We start from the raw sequence: 25,372 nt of genomic DNA, 5'->3' as shown, positions 1-25,372 counted from the left end.
ATGAATCCCAGGCACGATGAACACAAGAACCCACAAAAAGCCTACCAATACCAGCAAGTGAGTTCAGCAAACTCACAGGACACAATATCAATATGTAAAAATCAACTATATTTCTATATACTAGCACATAATCTACAAATAAAACCAGGAAAACAATTCCATTAGCAATGACATAAAAAATTGAATATTTAATACATTTGTTAAAAGTGTAAGAGAGTACACGAATAACTATACAACACTCCTGAGAAAAACTAAAAAAATCAACTAAATAGAAAGATGTTTCATTTTCATGAATTCAAAAACGCAATGTTGTTAAGATTACAATTCTTCTCAAATTGATCTATAGATTCAGAACAATCTCTATCAAAATCCTAATAATCATTTTCCATAAGGTGATAAACTGAACATAAATTTTATAGAAATACAAATGACCTAGAACACCAAAATAATATTGAAAATTAAGAACATAGTTGATGGATTTATAGTTTCCAATTTCCAAACTTATTAGAAAGCTATAATAATCAAGACACTGTGTTACTGATTTAAAAATCCATAAGCTGATTCTTTTATTTACAATCAATTGATATTTGACAAAAGTGCCAAAGCAACTTAATGAGAAAAGGATAATCTTTTCAACAAATGGTACTAAGATAATCAGACACTGTAACTTCGTAACATACACAAATGAATGAAAAATGGCATAAACCTAAAGTAAAAACTAAAATATAAAACTTTTAGAAGAAAACAGAGAAAAATTTTTCATGATCTTGAGTTAGGCAAAAACATACTTACACATGACACCAAAAGTACAATCTATAAAAGATAAAAATTAATCAGCTGGAATTCATCAAAATTTAAGTTGTTTGTGCTTCAAAAGACACTGTTATGAAAATGAAAGCCATGACACAGACTGGGAGAAAACACTTACAAATCATACAATTGATAAAGAATTCTTGTTAAGAATAAGAACTCTTACAGCTTGATTTAAAAGAAAATTTTAAATGGAGAACTTTGAATAGACATTTCATGAAAGAAGAAATAGGAATGGTTAATAACCACAGGATAACATGTTCAACATCATTAGCCATTAAGGAAATGCAAAGTAAAAATCACAGTGAGATACTACTTCACATACATTAGAATGACTCTAATCAAAAAGACAATAATGGGACTGAGGAAGATGTAGAAAAACTGGAACATTAAAACATGACTAGCAGAAATGTAAAATGGTACAGCCACTCTGGAAAACAATTGCTGGTGGTGGTGGTTTAGTCGCTAAGTTGTGTCCAACTCTTGCAACCCTATGGACAGAGGAGCCTGACAGGCTACAGTCCATGGAATTCTCCAGGCAAGAACACTGGAGTGGGTTGCCATTTCCTTCTCTAGTCCCTAAAATGTTAAAACAGAAATTTACCATCAGTTCAGTTGCTCAGTCGTGTCTAACTCTTTGAGACCCCATGGACTGTAGCATGCCAGGCTTCTCTGTCCATCACCAACTCCAGAGCCTGCTCAAACTCATATCAATCGAGTTGGTTATACCATCCAACCATCTCATCCTCTGTTGTCCCCTTCTCCTCCTGCCTTCAATCTTTCCCAGCATCAGGGTCTTTCCAATGAGTCAGTTCTTTGCATCAGGTGGCCGAAATACTGGAGTTTCAGCATCAGTCCTTCCAATGAATATTCAGGACTGATTTCCTTTAGGATTGACTGGTTTGATCTCCTTGCAGTCCAAGGGACTCTCAAGAGTCTTCTCCAACACCATAGTTCAAAAGCATCAATTCTTTGGTGCTCAACTTTCTTTATAGTCCAACTCTCACATCCATACATGACTACTGGAAAAACCATAGCTTTGACTAGACGAACCTTTGTTGGCAAAGTAATGTCTCTGCTTTTTAATATGCTATAGCAATTTAACTCCGAAGTATCTCCCCAAGAGAAATGAAAACCTGTACCCATACAAAGTCTTATACCCAATATTTCATAGCACTATTATTCATAATAGCCCCAAACTGGAAACAACTGGAGAATGGATAAAATGTAGTATATTAATATAGTGGTGAAATATTCATTCATAGAAAGGAATGAAGTACTAATACATGCTACAATATGGATCAACCTCAAAAACATCATGCTAAACGAAAAAAGCCAGACAAAAAGGTCACATATTGTGTAATTTGTTTACATGAACTGCATTGAAAAGGCAAATTTATAGAAATGGCAAGCAGAATAGTGTTTGCCTGGGTCTAGGGGTGGGAGCTAAGACTGCCTGCGTATGGTGGGCACTGGGGATCTTTTTCAGGTCATAAAAATGCTCCAAAACTGGATTGTGGTGATGATTGCGTAATTCCATGTTGTTGTTTAGTCGCTCAGTCACGTCCAATTTTCTGTGACTCCGTGCATTATAGCCCACCAGGCTCCTCTGTCCATGGGATTCTCCAGGCAAGAGCACTGGAGTGGGATGCCATTTCCTTCTCCAGGAGGATCTTCCTGACCCAGGGATTGAACCCAGGTCTCCTTGCCACATCTCCCACATTGCAGGCAGATTATTTACCACTGAGCCACCTGAGAAGCATAATTCCATAAATTAACTAAAATGTATTACATTGTATAGTTCAATAAAGTGAATTTTATAACATGTAAATTATGCCTCAAAGTAGTTTTTAAAAAACTGTAACTGGATTCCAACTATTTATATCTTCCAAATTACTGTTCCTTTAATCTCTGATAGTTTTTAAAATGACAAAACTTTTCACTAGTCATTCCTGCTCTGCAACCAATTTTTTTAACTTCCAATCAATTTTTAACCTTTTGTGAAAGCTAATTCTCAGAAGTTGGATTCATTTTCTTTATATAATCAAGATGACAATTTTGATAACGAGTTTCTCTCATTTCCCAATAACCCAATGAGTTGATGTAATCAGGCAAAATGAATGATCTAATGACTCACTCACTCATGATCTAAGGACTAATACTACTTTACAAAGCTGTAATGATTCTAAAGCTCTCTAAGACCGCTGAAGGATTAAAAATACCACCTGTCAGACAAAATGATTTATACATTCTTTGGTATGTGCAGTATAACTCATTGTCTAACTGGCATGCTACCCACTTTCGCATCCTGTTTTTAACTCTTTTTTTGCCCCCTCCCCATAGAGAAAAGAAATTTACACAAAGAATTTACACTGTTCTTCACTAGATTTGTTTTTTCTCAAAAGGTCCCAAGTACAACATCAATCTCTTTTCTCAGATTTCAGGAATAAAGGCTTCCTCCAACTCATCTAGTCCCCCAAATATAACCTAGACAAATAACTTCTATGTGTTATCTTCAATTAATTTACTTTATGAAGAGAGACATCATGAAAGACTTATACCAACTGTTTCTTTCTTCATCGGTGACCATATATACACTCCTCTGATTAGTTCCATTTCCACATCTCCACCAGTGGCTTTCAGGAGTTCCTGGCTTGGACTGTGCTTGATCAACAAGGGTCCTGATGGCAGGCCATGGTCCATAATTTTTTCCATCCAATCTCAAAAAAGAGAAAAAGGAGTCTCTTAATCTGTGGCTTAAAGTATGTATACCTATCATTGTGTTGTTTAGTTGTTAAGTCATGTTCAACTCTTTTGCAACTTCACAGACTGTAGCATGCCAGTCTCCTCTGTCCATGGGATTTCCCAGGCAAGAATACTGGAGTGGGTAGCCATTCCCTTTTCCAGGGGATCTTCCTGACCCAAGGATTGAACCTGCATCTCCTGCACTGACAGGCAGATTCTTTATTGCTGAGCCACCGGGGAAGGAGAGTTGGACTGTGAAGAAAGCTGATCGCTGAAGAATCGATGCTATTGAACTGTGGTGCTGGGGAAGACTCTTGAAAGTCCCTTGGACTGCAAGGAGATCCAACCAGTCCATTCTAAAGGAGATCAATCCTGGGTGTTCATTGGAAGGACTGATGCTAAAGCTGAAACTCCAATACTTTGCCCACCTCATGCAATGAGTTGACTCACTGGAAAAGAGTCTGATGCTAGGAGGGATTGGGGGTGGGAGGAGACGGGGACGACAGAGAATGAGATGGCTGGGTGGCATCACCGACTCAATGGACATGAGTTTGAGTGAACTCTGGGTGTTGGTGATGGACAGGGAGGCCTGGCGTGCTGTGATTCATGGGGTTGCAAAGAGTCAGACATGACTGAGCGACTGAACTGAAGCACCACAATATTTTTTTTTTAAATCATGAAAATATAGGTTGTTCCTGGGAATTGTATCTCACCCCTAACTACAGTCATTATGAGAACAGATAACAGGTATCTTAACTACCCCTTCCCATTAATTCCAAGGGCATCCTTCAAGGCTCAGCTCAAATGCTTCCTTCCTAGGAACCCTTTCTTGATCCTCCAGCTGAAAAATATTTATTCGTTCACTTTATCTGAATCAATCTTATGCCAAACAGCTTATGAACAAGATCTTAATATTTTGTTTCTAGCATTACAGATTTTATGTGCATCTCTTTTTAATTCTCCTTTGTATTTTGTATTCTCAACCACTCCTAGGATAGCACCTGGCACATAACACTACATCAATGGAGTACTTATTTTTGACAAGGCATTGTGCTTAGTACTATATAGGAATTTTCTCACAAAATCCTTACAGCAGCCCTATTCATGCATTCAATCTTATTTTCAGCCTCTTCTGTGAGGGAGAAAATACTAGATTCACTTTAGACTCAGTAAACAAGACAGATATGGTCCCTGTCCTCAAGCTCACAGTCTATGGCAATTTGTACTGTCGCTGTTCTCTAGTATAGAGATGAGGAAAAGTGAAGCTCAAAGAAGTTATCAATAATTTGCCCCAAATCACACAACAAAAAAGTGGCAGAGTCTGAATTCAAACTCAGCTCTGCAGACTGGCTATTCAAGACCCTGTGCATATCATCACTATGTTCTAAAAGAGGTACCTGATAAACACTTACTGAGATAAACTTTCAGAAAACTCCTACAATGAAAACTATCCCAAGGATAATGAAGATTTCCATTCAATTTCGTTCTGGAAGAGGATAACAGGAAATGAACAAAAGGGCAGACAGGGGTTGTAGTAAAAGCCTCATACACACCTGGTAACTCAGAACTGCTAAACTAGCCATCTGCTGAGGATGCTCAGCACTGAGAATGTCCTTCTGTCTCTTAAATTGGTCCCTCCTGAAAGGCAGCAATTTGCTGCATGCCAGGGTGGTGTAGCCAAGTCATTAATTAGCAATGAGACCTTGTATCCCCTACCAGATAACAGGCAGAGTGGAGTGGAAGGTAAGGATGCATTCAGTTCAGTTCAGTCGCTCAGTTGTGTCCAACTCTTTGCGACCCCATGAATCACAGCATGCCAGGCCTCCCTGTCCATCACCAACTCCCGGAGTTCACTCAAACTCATATCCATTGAGTCAGTGATGCCATCCAGCCATCTCATTCTCTGTCCTCCCCTTCTCCTCCTGCCCCCAATCCCTCCCAGCATCAGAGGCATAGCTCCTTACTTAAATGTGTGTGTGGGGAGGTATTCTTGAAAGGTAAACTCCCATGCCCAGAAACGGCCTTCAAAAAGGTGTGAGTTGGGGGCAACTAAGCCTGGGAGTCAGCCACCACTACTGAGCCCACGTGCCCTAGAGCCCAAGCTCTGCAACAAAGAGAAGCCACTGCAATAAGAAGCCCCCATAGGAAACGAAGAGTAGCCCCCGCTGGCCACAACTAGAGAAAAGCTGGTGCATAGCCATGAAGACCCAGAGAAGCCAAAAATAAATAAATATATAATTTGTAAAGAAAAGAAAATGGTGTGAGTGTGTACTTCTCACCGAGGAGTGAGGAAGCTACCATGAGGGGATTCAGTTCAGTTCAGTTCAGTCGCTCAGTCGTGTCCGACTCTCCGCGACCCCATGAATCACAGCACGCCACGAGACCCTAAACACAACGCATGGCACGCTGGAGTCCATGGGTCACAGAGACTTGGACACAACTTGGCGACTGAACAACAACACACACAGTGCAGGTGCCGCGGGCCATGTGGGCCGTCCATCCCAGAGCCCACAGCCTGCTGGACTCCCTTCTTCAAATGCCACTGTGGCACCTGCACTGTTTGGCCTATCCTGGTCATCTCCTTAACCAAACGAAGTTTCAGAGTAGCGATATCCCAAAATATAGACATGGCATTACTAGGTGCCTGGAGGCACGCATCTTATTCCCCACAATTTATTAGCCCAACAAGGGACCACCTGGCTTTACATCAGGTTCCCCGCTAGAACGTATTTGGCTCAGACGATAAAAAGTCTGCCTGCAATGCAGGAGACTTGGGTTCAATCCCTGGGTCAGGAAGATCCCCTGGAGAAGGACATGGCAATCACTCCAGTATTCTTGCCTGGAAAATCCCATGAACGGAGGAGTATGGCGGGCTACAGCCCATGGGGTCTCAAAGAGTAGGACACGACAGAGCGGCTAACACTTTCCCCGCGTTAAGCGGCGGAGACAGTTTCTAAGGGCCAGGTCCTGACCCAGAGGCTCCTGCAGCAAGGTGGACAGACAGCTTCCGACACCGGTACCCCCGACTCGCGCGCCGCCAGACCCCGCTCCCTGCCTTCAGGCAGTTAACCGGACAACAAGCTCGCAGAGGCTGCAAGTCGGTCGCAAAACGGCGTGGGGTTTGCAGGCTGCACACTCCACCGCACCGGCCACGCCCCTCACCACCACCCGGCCAATGGCCTGCTGCGCCGGCGCAGGGTGTTCCAGAACCAGCCCGCCCTCGCCGACTGTGCGCTGAGCGCATGCGCCTTGAGAGGCCGCCTGAGTGAGGGCTCTCTAGCGAGGGGAGGGGGCCACGGAAATAGAGGGACTGAGAGCGCACGCCTTAGGCCCTGACAGGGCGCAGGCTGGAGAGCGCGTTGGGCGGAGCCGGGGGCAGTGGCCGCCAGGGAGGTCGAGGCTCTGGGTCCGACCCCGAGATGGAGCGGGGTCCGGCGCTCCGCTGACTCGCCCGTGTTTGTGTGTATGTTCCCTCGCAGGGAGACATGGAAAACTGTTTGGTGGCCGCGGCGCTGAACGGGGTGGACCGACGTTCCCTGCAGCGTTCGGCTAGGCTGGGTCAGGAAGTGCTGGAGCGGGCCAAGAGGAGGGCGGTGGACTGGCCTTCGGTGGAGCTTCCCAAAGGCAGCGTGGGGATCGTTTCCCAGGTGCGGCACTATGGAGACAGAGGGCCGGCAGCCAGCCCCCAGCGCCTTCTCCCACGAAAGGTGAGGAGGGCCACTGCTGTGGACCAGCCCATTCATTCCCTCAGCAGCGGCTTGCTGAGAACCAGGGCGCGCCGCACACTGGGACCCGACGATTCTGTGCTTGGCGGAAGCTGCTGTGTATCAGACAGTGAACCGGAAGGACTGAAAACTTGACATTTGACAGATTTTTACTCGGTAGCTTTAGGACACCGCTAGGTACCGCTAGTGCTCGGCCCTGATTGGTTACTTTTTAACACACTTCTTAGAGGCTATCATCTGATACTCGAGGAAAGCCAACAAACCTTTGTCCTGGAAAAATTGCATGTCTGTGTATTCCTTTTAGAGTTGGAATTCTTTCTCAATAAGATCCTTTTACTAATTTAAACTTGCAGAGGCCTTCCAAAAAAGTAAAAAGGAAGGTATTTCCAAAATGACTTCCTTCTCCAATAGGGAATACAGATCTCACCTGTGATTTGCCGTTTATTCAAATAGAGAGAAGACAGACACCCGACCCTCAGTTCTTCCTTCAGAACAATGGCTGAATACATGAACTATACTTCAAGTCAGTGTGGGGTAAGTTGGTGTAAGCCAAAGCATGCCTCTCATCTGCCTGCTGATGGATCACAAAGTGGATTTTTGTGGAATTTAGAAAGAATCTGCACACTATCTGCTCACCCGGTCCTGCCTTCCTGGGCCGGTTGTAATTAGCCAAGGATTTACAACAGGTGATAAATCCAGGTTACAGTTCATTCAACAAATATAGACCGCCTAGCTTTAGCTGTTCTTGCCTGGAGAATCCCAGGGATGGGGGAGCCTGGTGGGCTTCCGTCCATGGGGTCACACAGAGTCGGACACGACTGAAGTGACTTAGCAGCAGCAGCAGCTTTAGCTGTTAAGAGATTACAGCAATGAACAAGGCAGAAAAGTTCTGCCCTCACTGTTGTTTTTAGATAGGGAGGTGGGTGCTTATTTGCTGAATTCCAAAGTAAGACCAAACATAAGGAGTTTTTAAAACTTTGAACTAAAAATTTTTTTAATCTGTAGAATCACTCTAAATTGGAACTGAATCTGTTTTCAAAGCAAAAATTGAAACAAAATCCCTCCATTAGATTTTAATCTCTTTTCCAAGTCCTTGATAATGTTTTTAAGTACATCCCTTTGGGTCCAGATCACTTGTTGGCCACAAAGCTGATTTTGTGGCACAGATGCAGTGCCCTCATCAGAGATAGTGTGGCTTAATGGCAGGGGCAGCCTCCCAGGAATCCGACCTGTATTCTGCCACTTCCTGGCTCTAATGCCTTAGGCCAGTTAGTTTCTCTCAGCCTTACCTTCCCCATGGTAAATTGACAACATTCAAGTCCTTTCCAGCCCTTTTAGTCTGTTTCTTCAGTTTCCACTGAGAGATGAACACCAGAAAATTGCTATAAACTGTAGCACAGAGGACCTACATGAGATTTTTGGTCCCATTCATTAAAATGGGTGAACAAAGGTTTTAAAGATACTCTTCTCAAAAGTATACACTAAGATCATCTCTAAGTACTTTAAGGGAATGTTGAAGGTGGACCAGCCAACATTCAAGAAAATCATCTGTGTGGAAGTCTTCTAGGACTTAAAACAGACTCTGTGGTCTTGTCCAGCCTAACATTTTATGATTCTTATGTGGGTGTAAGGGTGCTGGTCTCTATGACAGAAAGAAGAAAATACTTCATTTCTGTACTGCTTTTCAATTTCATAATGAATATTAAAATAAAAAAAAACCCTCTAATGTTTCTACATCTTTTATAAAATCCTTATGACTCCAAGAATAGGATTCCAACCAACAAGATACAGTTCAGAGAGTATTTTTATGTTCTTATTCTGTGAAATGGTTTTAGAAAAATCCATAACTTTGGCTCTACTATAAAGTGATGAAGTTAAACACTTTGGTTCATGGTTCAGTACAAGGAATAATATTTGTCTTTGGTTTGAGGTTTAGCAAATTGGTATTCTTCACTTTGGTTTTCAGTTCATGCTTCAGTTCAAGTCTCCATTAAAGAATGGAGCCTCAGAACTCCTTGGCTCTCTAGAGATAGAATTAAGAACAGTGTTCTGAGTTCGTTTTCAGAATTTTGACGCAGCCCCTAAGTTACATCATTAGATTCATGTCCTGACATGCTTTTCCCAGCTTCTCATTCTTTTGGTCTCTTGCCTTAAACATTGTCTCTACCCTTTGTTCCAAACAGGCAAGCTTATGATGTCCTCGACATTAGTCACTATCAAGGGCAAGACTAAGGTTAACTTGGAGGGGGAGGAAGGAAGTAGACAAGAAAAAAACTGCTTTCTGATCTTTTGTATGATTTTGCCTAAACCAGAGACTTCTCCCTCCTCTCCTCCACATGGGGAGAACGGCTGCTTAGCGGTTGTGTTTCCTGTTGTATTTCTAAATTGCCAGGAGATGCACCTCTCTCTTCTCTTGTCCTTGCCTGAGACTTAGAAAACATGGACCTGTTTGTCAGAACTTGTCATGAATAGAGATAAAAGGGCTTGTGTATTGATATCAGAGTGAGGATGTTGTGAAAACTATTTAAGCTGGCAGAGAGCATGGTCCTACCTAGCTTGAGTTGCCAGAGTTCTTGCCCTGCAGAGGCAGCAGATGGCAGCAAAGTAATGCCAACTGTAGTTTCCTTCACTGCAGCCACTTTACACGGGCTAAGATTTGTTACATGACTTTAGAGGCTTCTTGGGAGGGCAGGTAATTTACCTTTGCTCTCATGCCTCTCTTCTTAACCATAATTTGCCCAAGTAACAAGGTGTTTTTTGAAAATCTAACCAGACTCTTTGGTTACCCAGTGTCTTCCACGTTACTTCTCTAGAAATATTACTCATCTGCACCAGAGGAAGGAGGAGCAACCCACGTCTACCGCTATCACAGAGGGACATCAGAGCTGCACCTGTGCTCTGATGCGGGGAGTGGTCAGGTATGTATCCTCAGCTGTGCTGTGCCCTCAGCCTCCCAAACTGGGAGGCCCTACATCCTGGATCTTCTGCTGGATTGTTATTGGGTGGCTGGGTGACTCAACATTACAGCACTTTATGGAAATGTTTCTCCTTGGAGAACTTATAGCAATGAACATGAAATAGGAGTTTTTGTCCAAAATACAAGATTGATGCCACTGTAGGATCTTCAGTGACAATCCTGGGCCAGGGGATTCTTGAGCAGGCTTAACAAAAAGCATTTCAAATATCCTCTTCTACACCTAGGGATATGAAAGAGACTTTTAATCATCATGTATTTTACTCTAAAGTAGTGATAAGTATCATGTCTTTGGTAATTTTAAAAAAGGAAGTGCAAGGAGGGGGTCTCTTTTAACAACATCCTTTTCCTAAAGATAACAGTTACAGGCTTCTCACTATGAATTCCCTGTCTTTTCACTCTGGGAAGTCTAAAAGACTCTACTTGTTGAACTGATTCAACCGGAGTCCTTTGTTATTGTTTCTGGGAAGAGCAGGTTTTTCTTGTTTTTGTTTTTCAGCTTCCCTAGTTAATGGCAAGCCACTCCAGTACTCTTGCCTAGAAAATCCCATGGATGGAGGAGCCTGATAGGCTGCAGTCCGTGGGGTCGCTAAGGGTCAGACACGACTGATCAACTTCACTTTCACTTTTCACTTTCACACATTGGAGAAGGAAATGGCAACCCACTCCAGTGTTCTTGCCTGGAGAATCCTGGGGATGGGGGAGCCTGATGGGCTTCCATCTATGGGGTCACACAGAGTCGGACACGACTGAAGTGACTTAGTAACAGCAGCAGTTGTACTCAAAGGTAGCAAACTTAAATCCAGAGTCTAATCCACAGGTTGGATTCCTGACCTCTCTGTTTTGAGAAGGGACAAGAGAGTGGCCACAGGGATGTGAGCAAGAACTTGCTGCATGCCAGAAGTCCCTCCCGTTTCCCTGGCCTGGGGTGCGAGTGGCAGCACCAAGGCCTGGATCCAGGGCTCCCATATCTGGCCCGACCCAAGCCCCCTTAAGAGCACCTGACCCTAAGGGGGCTTACACGTGGGCAAGAGTCATTTGTATCCCTCCACTCCCTTCCTACCTGGAGCAGGAAGTGGCACCCCACTCCAGTACTCTTGCCTGGAAAATCCCATGGACAGAGGAGCCTGGTAGGCTACAATCCATGGGGTCGCGAAGAGTTGGACATGACTGAGCGGCTTCACTTTCACTTTTCACTTTCATGAGTTGGAGAAGGAAATGGCAACCCATTCCAATGTTCTTGCCTGGAGAATCCCAGGGACGGAGGAGCCTGGTGGGCTACCGTCTATGGGGTCGCACAGAGTCAGACACGACTGAAGTGACTTAGCAGCAGCAGCAGCCTCCCTTCCTATAAAATGTAAGTTGATGACTCGAAGTGAAATTGACTTTCTCAGTTCAGCCTCTTCCTCTCTAGTACTCCCACTGCTGGGAGAAGCACAGAAGAGAATTCTGTTTTCTGAAAGCCTGTTAAACGGCAATCATTTTTGCACTTTAAATCTTTCCTACAGTCTATTATCCCCAGGTTATAGACTGGAAATCAAGACTTAAGGGATATTAATCTGTCCCTCTCAATAAATGGCAGGTGTAGGATTCAAACTCAGGTCTGTCTTTCTCCAAAGCCCATGTAAGGATAAAAGGTAATGATGGTAAACATCTGACTAAAAGTACTTCACAGAAATCACTAAAAGCCTTAAGATCTTAGTGACAACTTGGAAAACAGTGACAGCACAATTGTTAGTTCCTCATTAAGTAGGAAAAAATTTCTACCATCCCGAAGTCAAAGTTCGGGCTCTCATCAGTGTTTCTACCTCTCTCTTCAGAGAAAAGACGCAGGCCTTAGTGTTGGAGGCATGCATCAGGCATCAGAGTGTGTGCTGAAGGCACCCCAGTCTGTGAGTACAGAACTTCTAGGGCACCGGGCTTCCCCACCACTGCCATCCATGAATCAGCTGACCAGGTTATAACTGGGTTCTTTGTGTTGGATCCATATTATTTTTAAGTTGGGATATTTTTACCTTAGGGGCAAGTCCTGCAGCATTTTAGTTCACTGTAAAATTATATTTTCTTGGTATCCTTCCTTTCCTTGAAATTTCAGAGATAGCGTTTGTGCTTCAACTCATAGTTGTGGTCGGAAAGAATGCAGAGCATTCATAACTCCATTCCTACAGCTCAGCTGGGCCCTGCTGGAATTTCACCATCTGTTTAAGCAGCAGGAGGGGCCTGACCCTCCTGCTTATGAAGTGAAAACCATGGCTGAAATTCTGAAACATATACATTTAGCTAGATCGGGTTCCAAAACATTTAAAGGAGTTTGTTCCTATTTTCCACAAATGTTTCTGTGTGAAAACATACAGTGATGAGTTTTTCAGGATAAAATACTCATTAGTTCGTGAACCCATGGAATCTTCTGGAACTTGGAAGGGCTGAATTCTGAGGAGTGGAACCCCTGTATTTTGCAGTAATAGTTTAATTTTTGTTAGTCTACAGTGTACTCCTGGCCTGGATTCAGAATATACTAGACTTAGTAGCAACTAAGACTGTTCTGCTTCTAGTACAAGTTGTTAGGCTTAGATGCCTCCAGCACTGGCTGGATTTTGGTAATCCTCATCTTCCTGATATTCACAGTGTTGAAATCATAGATGCCAGTCTTGCCCCTTTTTATGCAGACAAACAGAGCGTCCTTGGCTTTCTGCCAATTCTAATATAGCTGTATTTCCTGAAACCTTTTATTTTCATAGTTGATGATCAATAAATAGTTGTGGCCTTATACACATTCACATCACTTAAATGATAAGCCTCCAGCTTTGCAGTAACTGGGCATGAAAGGATATAGCATAAAGCATCTTTGGAAACACTTGGCTTCAAATTCATTTGTAAGATAGGAAGAGAGGAAGTTTCACAAAAGTATTATCAGGTAGTCCTCCCAGCAGTATTCACTGGCCAGTAGTTTGGTCCCCCATCCCCAGGGGTGGTATAGAAATTACATCTTCTGTCTGTGGCTCCTTCTAAGCATTGAGTGAGCATATAGTGGTCTCCCAGCTGTGGGAGAGGAGCTTTGGCTCTTAATTACAGGCTCTTTTCTGGTTTGATTTTGCTCTTTAGTCATTTGAGCTGGGACCCCTCCTCTGCCTGCACATCTGCCCTGACCCTTCCAGCCAGGCCTGAAGTCTGTCCTTGCAGGATGGCTTGTGCTCAGCTCAACTCTAAACAAGTCTTTCCCTTAACTCCAGCTTCCAGTGTTTTGCACTTTAGATCTTTTTCAACTTATATCCTGATAAATCAATCATAAGTTGAAAATATCATAAATCAAGTGTACTTAGTATCCCTAAAGCTACTGAAAGTCAGTTTCGCCTCGCCTGCCTTAAACATGCACAGAACACTTATATACCCTGCAGTTGGGTAAAATCATCGAACACAAAACCTACTTTATAGTTAAGTTTTGAACAGTTCATGTAATTTATCAAATGTGGCGCTGAAGTGGGGAGGAGACTGGTAGTGTGGGCGCAGAATGGCTATAGGTGTGTCAGTTGTTTACTCTTGTGACTGCACAGCTGATGGAGATGGCTCACTGCTGCCGCAGCATCACACTAGCCTACAAAAAGATCAAAATTGAAAGTGCGGTTTCTACTGAATGCATATCACATTCACATTATGGTAAAAAAGTAAAAAAAAACACATGAGTCAGACTGTTGTAAGTCAGGGACCATCTCTATGGGAGAACCAGCCCTCCAAGGGAGGACATTAGCCAGCCAGCTGACTTGCTGCATGACAAAGTGGAATCTATTCATAGTTTCAGCTTTTGGAGAAATGTTTCATCCTAATAATGAATTTAGCAAAGCACACCTAAACAGAATGCTTTGCATCATCCTGCAGTGCATTGCCATTACTGCTGGTGTGTGCTAACAGGTGCCTAGTTTTGAGCCCCAAAGCAATGGTCATTAGCCTTTCCCTCCACCTGATTCTTACCTTTATACTCCAACCAGTGTGTCCTTTTATGATTCTTCATGTTCCTGGAACAACTCAGCATTTTCACATACATTCTTGTGAGCTAATTTTAGAAATAAGGAGACAAGCATAAAGAGAGGGTAAGACTGGCCTGAATGGCAGTCCTGTTACGTGGCCAAGCCAGGTGTAGAAAGCAGAACGTCCGTCTCCCACGTTAGTGCTCTCACTGCACCACACACGAGGAGCTCTGACAGCATCAGGACATAACATCTCTAAACTGGTAATATTTGCTTTTCCTTCCAGGCTGAGAACATCTCTAAGGACCTCTACATAGAAGTATATCCAGGGACCTATTCCGTCACTGTGGGTGCAGATGACTTGACCAAAAAGACTCACGTGGTAGCAGTTGATTCTGGACAAAGTGTGGACTTGGTCTTCCCCATATGATGTTGACCATCACAGGCATCACATCACCTTTTTTTAAGTATCAAGAAGAATAAAGCTACTGTATATTCTTAATATGTACACATTAATCCTGCCTTTAGTGCTGACTGGAGAAGGTCAGCCTTCCTAGGAACTGGAGTGTGTCTCTTTCAGTGCCTATTTTAACTTGAAAGTCCCTTCACCCTCTTCTGCCTGAAAGTAATAATGTAATGATGCTGTCTGAATAGTTTTTACAGCTTGCTTTCCAAGCAAAGGTTAATTATGATAATAAAGGGAGAGATTTGGAAATGAAGAAAATTCCTTTTTATTGGCATTAAGAAGGGAAACAAAACGTCACTCTTGTACAATTGAGGCTTTATGAAAAGATAACAGGCTGTGGACACATTTGCCCAAAGCAGGCCAACCATGTTCTGTAGCTTCTGTGGAAGAAGCATCCTTAAGCAGGTCTCACCCGGCCCCTGGCAGGGAGCCCTGGGCACCTCACTCCTGTGCTCCTCAGGACAGGTGAAGATGCTGCTGCTTACTGGACTGTCACCTGTGGCCCTCACTATGCCGTTTCCGTTGAAGAGTGCCTTGTCAGCCACTCTGTAGCTCCTCCTCAGGTTATTTACCACCTCTACTCTTTAGCTTCCTATAAGAGGAAAAAAAAAAAACCACAAGAGTCTTATGCTGACTTTAAAAATCAATGACTTTTGATCCTTAAAATTATAGAGTCACTGCTATGTCCTAAACGTCTTTAAGCTAGCACACCAACAGTATTGTTGCATCTCAGTTTAACTGCCTAGGACATCACTTCGTTTTGAACGTAAGTTTTGCCTCAGAAAAAAGGCCAGTATTTTATGTGATGAAGACAAAGTTTTAAGTAGAGCTGTCTTAGCATTCCTAGTGAGGAGCAGACTCATGGACAGAAGGCCTAGTAAAACAGACCCATACCCACCATCATCAGGTAGAGGGGTCACTTAAACAGGGATCCTTACACCCGCAAGAAACCAGTGATGAAATCTGTGGGTTCTACAAGCCTTCTGAAATCATATGCAAGATTGTGGGTGTGACTCCAAAAGATCAAAGAACCATGGAAAGAGCCCTTCAGAAGCCCCTTTCCAGCCACTCTGCTTTACCTTGATCCTTGGGGCTTTTAGTCTAGGGGGAGTTCTGGCCCCCCTGATGTGCAGCAGTACCCTGACTCAGTTTTCTGTGCTCGGCTTCTTTGGGCAGGATCTGTAGCGGCTTCATGCCAGTGACATCCAAGGCCAGCTCCCTGGGACTCCCCACTGCAGCAGGTTTCTCTCTCTGTTGTCTGCTGCTCTTCTCATCTTTCTGGGTGCTGCAAAGTCTTATTCCTGAACCCAAAATTCAGTTAGTTGAATATGCCACCATTTTGATGGGGTTAGTGTTGATGACTTGGGTAGGACTAAATCAAGGATCACAGAATCCCTTAACTGTCTGAACCCTGTTTCAGTGATAAGCAAGGGAGGAGAGCAGCATGTCTGCTGGCAGGAATCCTGCTCCCAGGTTTGTTAGGTTAGGATCAGACAGTAACCTCTCAGCCTGTTAACCAAAAGGAGCCAAAAGTGTGGCAGGCGGGGGACCCATACGAGAGGATCCTTAGGGGGCAGAACCTCAGACCAGACTGACAAGCATCAGTTCTTGGTGGCACTCAAGCACAGTTAGGAGAAGCAAAGCAGCACATTTTCTTAAAAGGGAACAAGATCTGGAAGGAAGAGAAGAAAACCTCTGGTGTTCGCCATGGTTTCCAGCCAAGCACACATGTCCTTTTACATGCTTCATCTCACTGGTTAGTGAGGCACAGCATCTGTCTGGGACCAGGGCTGGTGATGGGCCCTTTCTCCACACCCCATCCAGGCTTATTCTCCATAGCTTTGAGTGCAGGTGTGAGACTTGGCAGAGGGCAGGCTCACTGATTATCATGGTTCCACTCCAAGAATTAACCTTTGCCTGGAGCATAACAAATGGTCCAATAACCTAGAGGAAAGCCAGGCCAAGTACCTGAAGATACTCTATTTCTCTTTATGGCCAATTATTAGAATTTATTTGGGGATGCAGAGTACTTTAGAGAGGATCTGTTTAAATATGGTAATGGGGAGAGAGGCTAAACGTAGGTGTAGGTGGTTGGGTGGTGGAGTTAACCGCAGTGTACATTGGGGCCAGGAAAGATTGGTCTGGGCTCAGTTGGGTTTGGAACAGTCTGGATAGAATGCCATGGAGCAGGCCATGGGAATGCAGGCCTGGAGCCAGGGCAGGTCTGCGCACCATGGCCCTCTGGTTACCCCACTGGCCTGCCTCTCCATGAGGCAGGGCCTCATCCTATCTCAGTTGCTCCTCACAGGCTACTGCCTGTTGGATAGATACAGCTTTTCTTTCCCTAGTCTGTGCTGAAGCAGGAGGCAGTGGAAGCTATCAAGAATTTAACTTGAAAACTCTAGATTTGGGCACTATTTTCTTTATACTATCACTCGTTGGAGGGCACACCTGTAGAAACCTTCTGCCAAGGCCTTTCACTGCAAGGAAAGAAGTCCAGGAAGCTCTGCCTGCCCCATCTTGACATTTTCTATACAAAGTGTCCTCTTAGAGAGTGGAGGAAAAGCTCCACTGGTCATAGCTAGATTCCTGTCCCTCTAGTTATTCCCTCTCAGACATGGGGGAAAGATCCCACACCTTGAAAGTTAAGGAAGGAACCATCATGTAAAATACAACAGCAGTTGGGACTTCTCTGGTGGTCCAGTGGTTAAGAATCCACCTTGCAATGCAGGGGATCCGGGTTCAATCCCTGGTTGGGGAACTAAGATCCCACATGCCGCAGGGCGCCCATGTACCACAACTAGAGAGTCCATGTGCTACACCAGGAAAGATCCTACATGACACGATGAAGACCCTGGGTGCCACAACTAAGACCCAACGCAGCCAAACAAAAACAAATCAGCAACTAGTATGTCAATCCCTGCCCACTCCAAAGGCCAGGAACCCAGAGGAGTCACTAAGAAAGTTTCTCACTGTAGAAACAATTTCTCAGCTTCCTGGAACGAACGGAAGACTAATAAAGTCCTTACGCCAGGAGCAAGACTGAAATCCCTGTGGGTTGAGAGGTCCTGACTGAGCAGATATCCTGGAAATAGGGCAATGGCTTCAAATGGGGACTCACAGTGAGTCCCAGAGTGGGCAGTGTCTACAGATCCTTACACCCTTAGCAGTGGTATTCTTTAACCCTCAGTATCCCTGCCCCAGGTTGAATGTTCATTTAGTTCACTGAAGGTTGAATTAGTCATCCCAGGGCGCCAAGAATCTAGTCTAGGGCTGGCTAGGGCAACCCATCTCCTTCATAAAGCTCTGCCAGCTGCCTTAGGCATCTGCTCTTTCTGGACCACATTGGGAATTTAGATCGCATGGCATGAGGCATTATCAGTGATCCACTACCCTAAACCTACAAGGGCATGTCACACGGGTCTTTGCTTGGGTAGAGAAGTTCGGGGGTGGCTGCATCGTCGGGGATTGCCAACAATGACACTGCCTCCCCTCTTCATGGTAGAGTGAGATGATTAAGGCTGTGCCTGGTTCTTCCCACTCTGACTTCCTCAGGGGCTCATATGAAGAGTAGGGTCTGATGACCAATGTTTAAAGACATTTCTGAGTTCTCAGGGCCTTGAAGACTCTAATCAACACGTGGAGGCATTCTGACTGCACATGTAGAGAAAAATCAGCCTCCAAGGAAAGTGAAGGAGGGGAGGGTAGAAATGGACAATGGCAGTGTCCTGCCAGTAGACTAGTGAAGAAAGAAAGGACAGTTGTCAAATAAGGATGCAAAGCTTAGCACCAAGATCAGCCCATACTTTCTTGTTAGGTTTCCATTTAATCAATAAAGCCCACTACTTCCCTCTTATCACAGCCCCCCTTCAACATGACCACACCCCCCAGTGTTAATTCCAGTTCCATCACAGCAGACAGGTGTATCGGATTCCTGAGAGACCCCCCCCACCAAGAAGGGGGTTGCAGAGGGGAAGGGAGCAGGGCCCTCAGCCCTACCCTAGGAAAAGGCCTACCTGGCTTCCCTGGGTGCGGCTCGGGCCCGTTTCTCCTCCAGTACCTCCACTCGGGCTGGCAGAGGCCACCCTGCTTCCTCGGAGACTTCTCGAGAAGGATGGGGTCCGTGTTGACTATGCTGTCCACCAGTAGCCTCTGAGGGGGGCCCATCTTCAGCTCATTCTCCAAATCCTCCTCTTCAGAAGAGGAGGTGGAGGAGGAGGAAACAGCCATGGGAGCCAGCACTGCTGCTTCTTCCTCCTTAGGATTCTCCAGGGGCAAAAGCTGGGCTGTGGGCTTCAGCTCTGCTTCTGGAGGTTCTCTGGCTGCGACCCCTGAGGTCCTGATTAGAGGCCACCAGGTGGGTCCAGCCAGGGGGCAGCAGCAGAGGCAGCCCTGGACCAGCAGCTGGCAGCTGGCATGTGGGTAGCAGGGTGCACACAGGAATGCAGGGCTCAAAGGAAGCCCGCTGGTGACAAACCCAGTGACCGGCCCCACCAGAGAGCAGCAAGGGGCCCAGAAGAGGGGCCTGGGGTGCTCCCTGGCATAAGGCTTATACAGCCCATCCACAGCCTTCTTCCAGACAGCTGGGGGCACCCACTGGACCCCTCTGAGAGGCACTTGAGCTGTCCTGCCATTCCAGAAGTGAACAGTGATTTCTTCTTTCGGGGATGCTATGTAACAGAGAAGGGCAACATTTTGTTACAACCACCTCTTCTACATCAAGGGTAAATGTTCTCCTCTCCCCAGAAGCAAAGCCTCAGCATAGCCCCTCAACTTTGCCTGTTGTCTCAGGCACACCTCTCCTTGCAAAGCCTGCTGGGGACATTCCTCACCTGCCCCATGTTTACCTCCCCATCCTGTGCCTCCATGTCTCACTTTTCTCGTCAAAACCAAAATGCCTCCTCAGGTAGGGGGAGGGGAGGAGAAGCCTCCTCTGTGGTTCTCTGAATTACAACGATGCTGACTGGCCAGCCCCACAAAAGGGGACACTATCCGTCCCTGGATGACATGGTGGGGGACCAAGTACAGGTGTGACCTCTGGATAACCTCACCACACCATAGGTCAGGTAACCAACATAGACAAAGTAGCCTTGGGTGATTTTGCCCTGATAAAAAATATTTTATAATCGGAAAAATATGATTTGTCTATCTGTGGCCACCCTCGGGATGAAGCTTCAAGTGAAAGGGTAAGGATTTCCTCAAGCCCCTAAGACCCCTAAACTGTAGAGACACCCGCTTTGCCCTTTCCTCAGCCTGATCACCAGCCTGGCTCCTGGGAAGCCCCAGAGCAGCTCCCTTACCTCTCTGGGGGTCTCTCGCCTCCAAGCCTAAGAGAACAGTGCCAGGGCCATAGCGTTGTTGGCCAGGGCCCCAGGGTGCCAGCACCTTGTCCCCAGGTCGCAGTGAGTATTCCATGGTTGGCGAGAACTGAATGATATCTTCCTCTAAGACCACGCTCTGCCGCTGGGCTGGCAGCTCTGGGCCTGTGACAAGGGGAGCCTCAAATTCCACCAGCAAGACCCCCTGCCTCTCCAGCTGTGGGAAGGAAAATATTCAGAATAATACTTGGCTTTGGGAAGTACTACAGGGAGCCTCATGGTTCTGAGCCAAGCTGAGGGTCTCCCTCCCACACAGCAGGGGCCAGCTGGGGAAGGGGCCAGGCCAGGTGCTGCTGGAGTCCATTACGGTAGGGACAGGCCAGCTATGAGGCCCTCTGCTTCTTGCTGTGGCAACTCTTGTTTATCACTTCCTGCCTTTCCCTTGCCGTGCTCTTTATTTTCCTGTTTTTCTTTTCTCCTATCTTTATTTTTGGTCTTCAGTTCATAGGCGTAAACTGGGTCCTCTCCATATTTCCCCAAAGCACACCTCTTCTCCCAGCCCTCCTAGGAAGTGTTGTCCCTGTGTCCTGGACCAGTCAGGGGTGGGGTATCAATCACAGGCCCTGTCAGGCAAGGACATCTGTGGCTGCTCTCAGGGCAGCCCTGTGCACTGCCTGCTTGTCCATGAGGGGAGGCGGGGCCAAGGAAGGAATGAGCTGCCTGACAGGGAGGGCAGGAGGAATACTGAGCTAATTAAAAGAACAAGCTGTTTGGAGAACTCAGTATGATTTTTGAAGAGAGATAAAGTGTGGTTACAAATTAACTTTTATCTAGTCACTAGACAGAATCTATATTCGAGCAAAGTCCTGCTGATATTTCATTTGAAATCATATATTAATTATTGGAAAATGACAAAATGACTTTTGATTGGAAATTCTATAACATATATTTTTTTATAAATCACACTAGTTTTCTCTCTATGGACCCACATTCACAAAGTTTGACTCTGAAAACAAAGAGAAGAATCCCAACGAAGCAAGCAGTCACCAAAGTAAACCCCAGGCCTGGCCCCAGCACACAGGGACCGTGCCCCCATGCGGAAGGACACAGGCGCACATGAGGTATACACGGGTTGGTTCCTCTTTCCCTTAGGCTGGTGCTCCTAACTCCACACACTGAATCTTCCTGAACAAAGTGCTTTTACTGTACATTTTCTTCACTGTTATGGGTTGAACTGTCCCCCCAAAATTCATGTTGATGTCCTAGCCCCTAGGACCTCAAAATGTGTCATACTTAAGTCTTAATGACTTAAGACAAAGTCACACTGAGGATGACTGAGTAGAGTAGGCCCCTAATCCAATGACTGGTGTCCTTTTAAAAAGGGGAAATTTGAACACAGACATAAGCCCAGGGAGAACAGCAAGTGAAGATGAAGACCAAGTGTGGGGGGATGCTTCTACAAGCCAAGGGACATCAAAGATTGCCAGCAAATCACCAGAAGCTGGGAGAGGTGCATGGAACAGATCCTCCCCCAGAGCCCTCAGAATCACCACCCCTGCCCACACCTGGACTGGAGAAGGAAATAGCAACCCACTTCAATTTTCTTGCCTGGAGAATCCCAGGGACGGGGAAACCTGGTGGGCTGCCGTCTATGGGGTTACACAGAGTCGGACACGACTGAAGCGACTTAGCAGCAGCAGCAGCAGCCCACACCTGGTTCTCTCCAGAACTGAAAGAATCAATATCTATTGTTAAAGTCACTCAGTTTGTGCCACTTTCTTATGTAGCCCTAGCAAACTGATGCGCTGACATTACATTTTCACTTCCACATCCTGGCCATGGAAGATCTGTGCTTATTTAAGCAACTGAACAGCTGAGGCATATCAGGTATGACAGGGCCACCCAGAGGAGCACATGGGGAGACATGGGGACTGAGGGACTTGCCTCTGGAGCAGCCTTTATCTGAGCCCTGTAATAAAAGCCATCTGGTTCCCTTCTTGCCAGGACCCATGTGTCAGCAGCCTCTCCAACTCTTCCCAGCCAGCCAGGCCCCTGCCATGCTGGGTCAGCAATGTGGAGACACGGGTAGTAAGATGCGTATCTGGGGAAAAGCAAATAGAATTAGGGAAGTAGAGAAAAGCGAGCCCTAAAACCATCAAGAAACACATTTCAAAGTTAGGTCTGAACAGAACCATGGGGTGAACATGACAGTTAAGGTGATATGGAACAGAAGCCCGTGTAAAGAGTGGCAATCTGTGACTTCCGGTAAGATAAGGTAAATTGTTGGAAGAGGAAGAAGGAGAGGAGAGTGAAGGGAATCGCTGTTTAAAGCCTGGGAATTGTTTCAAGGTAATCAGAATGGGATTAGCCTTGATACATAACGGGATGGCCAGATTAACTGGTTCTGAGACCAGATAGCAGGCCAGGAAAGTGTTCTTCCAGGAAGGGAGATCCTGAGGCGGTGTGCAGGATTCTAGGATGAGGTGTGGAGGCTTGGATGGTGATGACAAAGGAGCAAAACTGCAAGGAAGCTGAGAACCATGGAATCAGAAGAGAGGAGGAAGTGTCTGAGCAGGGGAAGCACAGGGGCTGAGTAAGAGGCTGAGGGACACAAAAAAGGAGAAGCTGGTTCTGGGAGCTCTGGTGGACAAAACCAAGCCACAGGGAATTCTTGAGTCAGGTTTTGGTTTTCCGGAAAAAAAAAAAGTGTTTATTTTGTGGGCAAGCCAGGATACAGGACTGTTTAAACTCTGGCTTTGAAAGGAAATGGTCCACATGGGTGAAACAAGGAAGGGGTTCAGGCCTGGGAATACTGACTTGAATAGCATGGGACTTGCACAATTTGTATGTGCTTATCGGCTGAGGTTCCCTTCCCCTCTTGTATTCACACTGTAGACAGCTAACTTTGTCCTAGCTAAGCTAGGACAACTGAGGGAACCTGAGGAGGAATCTGGCGACCTCACCTAATTCCTCATATAGTGCCAGGGCAAGTCTCAGAGAAGATGATAAAATGAGCCAGAAGTTTTATAACTGGTGATGCCTGCCTTCTCCCACACATGTCAACTCTTGACATCAGACCCTCTGCTACAAGGCAGGACAAAAGCCAGGTCAGCCCTTGTCGCTGGGGTTAGAGTTTATTTATTTATATTTTGGCTGCACGTGGAGGCATGCAAGATCTTAGTTCCCCAACCACGGATCGAACCTGTGTTCCCTGCAGTGGAATCCTGGAGTCCTAAACTCTGGACCCCCAGGCAAGTCTCTATGTCTTTACTTATTTATTTATTGTGAGTACAGCTGGGGGGATTATAATAACCCAAGGAACTCAGCCCACATGGGTAAGGAACCCTTTCGGCCTTCCCAGGAAGCAAGTCCTCTCCCTCCTGGGCCATCATGTCTCCCACCATTTTGAGCCAAGAACAGAGAGGAAAATGGAAGCAGAGATGGGTACCTGGTGAGGAGGCTGTGCCGGGTCAGCCAGGGTGCTCGGCAGGCGAGGGGGCAGGTGAAGGAGAGGTCCCAGGGAGGAGCGGTGCCGGCCCAGGCAGGGGCCTTCAGGGTCGTGGCCACGCTGCAGTATTTGGGCGAAGGAGTCCCAGGCCCCGCGGAGGAGTCCATAGACCTCGGCGAAAACACCTGAGAACCAGCGGCTCTGTTACCTGAGTTGCCGCCCGCAGCCCAGCAGAGGCCGCCTGGCTCGCGCCGCGCTCAGCTCTGCGGTTTCTCCGCGGCCCCGCCCGCTCCCACCACGGCAGGGTGTCCCCTGAATCATCACCTGCCCGGGGAGACTCCGCTCAGGAAATAGGGGAGGGGTTGAAAGTGATTTCAGAGAAACCCGGCTGGGAGTCCTTCACCGCCTGCTGGCTGCGTGCTCGCTTCACCTGGTGCGTCAGTTAACGCCCTGGAGATGATCTGTGGAAAGCACCTGGCATCTTTAAGCAGCTCAATCAATATACCTTAGTTTTTCTTACCCCCCTCCCACCTCCACCCCAGTTGTTGGGACTTCGCGGGTTTAAGACCATACTTCTTTTTACAAATCCCAGCCCTTGATGACAAACTGACCCCTCACCCAGGCCACAGACTCGCCTCCTCACCTGGTCATCTGGGGGACTAACTCGCCCGAGCTGAGAGCCCAGGGCGCTGGCCTCCGTAGATGTGCTCAGAGGCGACAGCTGCCACCCAGAGATCACACTCGGCTGGCCCAGCCCAGCTCGGCCCTGTTGGGTGTGCTCCTGCCCAAGCCCGCGGTTCTGACCCCAAGAGTACTCACCACAGCCCCAGCCAGACTCCTCCGCCTCAGCCTCGGTCCCTTCCGACAGTTAGGAGTTCAAGGCCTCGGCCCAACCGACTCCTGGTTGCCAAGCAGGTTGCCATGGAGACAGCCAGCTGGGCCAGAGGGAGTGTACTGAGCATGTGCGGAGGGGTGACTGGGGCCTTGGGCAGCATGGGCGGGAAGAGAGGGTAGGGAGTTGGTTATTCACCGCCTTTCTGGAGAGTGGTGTTGACAGGTGGTGTTGAGAAGGGCCAGTGTAGCATCAGTTCCCCAAAGCTATGCTTCTCCACTGCTGAAAGAGTCAGTGGCGGTGGGAAGCCCTCCTGGATCTAGGAGAGTCTTGGGAGGGAGGGGGCTGACCCCACAGAGTCTCAAGGCTGTTGATCTGCCTTCCTCCTCTGTGGGCAGGAGGCTGGAGTGGAGGGAACCCACTGGTTGGCTTAAGGACTCTAAGATAGAATTTGTAGTTTAAAATGAAATAACCAAAAGTGGGAGCACGTTTGTCTGAAGGAGACAGGACTGCTGAGAAGCAGGTGTGTGGTGATAACTTAGGGTGGTGGGAGCCAAAGTGGGGACCAAAGGAACAGAAGTCCAGAGTCCACTCTCATTTGAACATCCAGAGGAGGCTTGTATTCGGGCATCTGACAGCCATTTTGCACATCTGTGAGTGTCTCTACCACATCTATTCCCCGCTTCCAGCATTTCCTGTTTCTGTTGTGAATCTGAGTGGTAGGGAGAGGCTGGCTGTACCCCTTGTTGATGTGTGTCCATCAGCACATTCCATCCCCTGTCCTCTAAGGCATCAGCATGTCCCATGCCTCTCCAGTCAGCATGAATCTCTAGACTTTTGTTAGAAATCTTGGTTCTAGAACTTATATTTCCTCCTATACATAAATAAGAAAGCTTATAGTTCTGGGAGCTCCTGACAGTCTTTCTGGGACACTGAAGCTGTGTGACAGATTCTTGGTGACAGTGTTGAGCCCTGCCTGAACCTGTACCCCTTGCAGTGGGAGTGCAAAGTCTTAACTTCTGGACCACCAGGGAAATCCTCCCTTTTGTTATTACACCAAATTTTTTTAGATTTTTGTATTGCTCACAGCCA

At 46.4% G+C, this 25,372-nt stretch overlaps 2 protein-coding genes and 1 long non-coding RNA gene across 5 annotated transcripts; 1 reads left to right on the top strand and 2 right to left on the bottom strand.

The window, feature by feature from the left end:
* Nucleotides 1-244: 244 nt before the first annotated feature.
* Nucleotides 245-6,749, bottom strand: LOC129554546 (uncharacterized). Its single transcript, XR_008685613.2, has 3 exons — nucleotides 6,528-6,749; nucleotides 3,372-3,530; nucleotides 245-2,562 (listed from the first exon to the last, which is right to left on the bottom strand). It is a non-coding gene; the product is annotated as an uncharacterized LOC129554546 (long non-coding RNA).
* A 65-nt stretch (nucleotides 6,750-6,814) lies between these two features.
* AKIP1 (A-kinase interacting protein 1) lies at nucleotides 6,815-14,940 on the top strand. 3 transcript variants are annotated; one of them, XM_055423416.2, is made up of 5 exons: nucleotides 6,815-7,262; nucleotides 7,734-7,814; nucleotides 10,094-10,198; nucleotides 12,075-12,211; nucleotides 14,503-14,940. In XM_055423416.2, exons 1-5 carry the CDS (start codon nucleotides 7,041-7,043, stop codon nucleotides 14,531-14,533), a joined length of 576 nt encoding a protein of 191 aa, XP_055279391.2. In that variant the 5' UTR covers nucleotides 6,815-7,040; the 3' UTR covers nucleotides 14,534-14,940. The 3 variants fall into 3 exon arrangements, with proteins under 3 accessions (XP_055279391.2, XP_055279392.2, XP_055279390.2); XM_055423415.2 differs by having other exon boundaries at nucleotides 6,822-7,262; nucleotides 12,075-12,146; XM_055423417.2 differs by lacking the exon at nucleotides 12,075-12,211 and having other exon boundaries at nucleotides 6,819-7,262.
* A 138-nt stretch (nucleotides 14,941-15,078) lies between these two features.
* C14H11orf16 (chromosome 14 C11orf16 homolog) lies at nucleotides 15,079-24,329 on the bottom strand. The gene is made up of 8 exons (XM_055423413.2): nucleotides 24,268-24,329; nucleotides 23,773-23,909; nucleotides 23,449-23,633; nucleotides 21,945-22,101; nucleotides 19,983-20,217; nucleotides 18,699-19,352; nucleotides 15,762-15,983; nucleotides 15,079-15,274 (listed from the first exon to the last, which is right to left on the bottom strand). The coding sequence occupies exons 3-7, from the start codon at nucleotides 23,613-23,615 to the stop codon at nucleotides 15,784-15,786; spliced, it is 1,413 nt and encodes a 470-aa protein (XP_055279388.2). The 5' UTR covers nucleotides 23,616-23,633; nucleotides 23,773-23,909; nucleotides 24,268-24,329; the 3' UTR covers nucleotides 15,079-15,274; nucleotides 15,762-15,783.
* Between the last annotated feature and the right edge of the window lie 1,043 nt (nucleotides 24,330-25,372).

This window comes from Moschus berezovskii, chromosome 14, assembly GCF_049115385.1.
Source record: "Moschus berezovskii isolate FMDL1 chromosome 14, NW_MosBer_1.0, whole genome shotgun sequence".
NCBI classification, from domain to species: domain Eukaryota; kingdom Metazoa; phylum Chordata; class Mammalia; order Artiodactyla; family Moschidae; genus Moschus; species Moschus berezovskii.
This window is presented reverse-complemented; position numbering and strand designations above follow the sequence as displayed.

Coding starts and splice junctions, on each gene's coding strand:
- AKIP1 (XM_055423415.2), top strand. CDS start 7,041: ATGGAAAACTGTTTGGTGGCCGCGGCGCTGAACGGGGTGGACCGACGT. Junction 7,815..10,093: donor ATACTTCAAGTCAGTGTGGG/GTAAGTTGGTGT, acceptor TTACTTCTCTAG/AAATATTACTCATCTGCACC. Junction 12,147..14,502: donor TGCTGAAGGCACCCCAGTCT/GTGAGTACAGAA, acceptor TTTTCCTTCCAG/GCTGAGAACATCTCTAAGGA.
- C14H11orf16 (XM_055423413.2), bottom strand. CDS start 23,615: ATGGACTCCTCCGCGGGGCCTGGGACTCCTTCGCCCAAATACTGCAGC. Junction 20,218..21,944: donor AGATAAAGGCTGCTCCAGAG/GCAAGTCCCTCA, acceptor TCCTTCCCACAG/CTGGAGAGGCAGGGGGTCTT. Junction 15,984..18,698: donor GCCGCACCCAGGGAAGCCAG/GTAGGCCTTTTC, acceptor TTTTGGGTTCAG/GAATAAGACTTTGCAGCACC.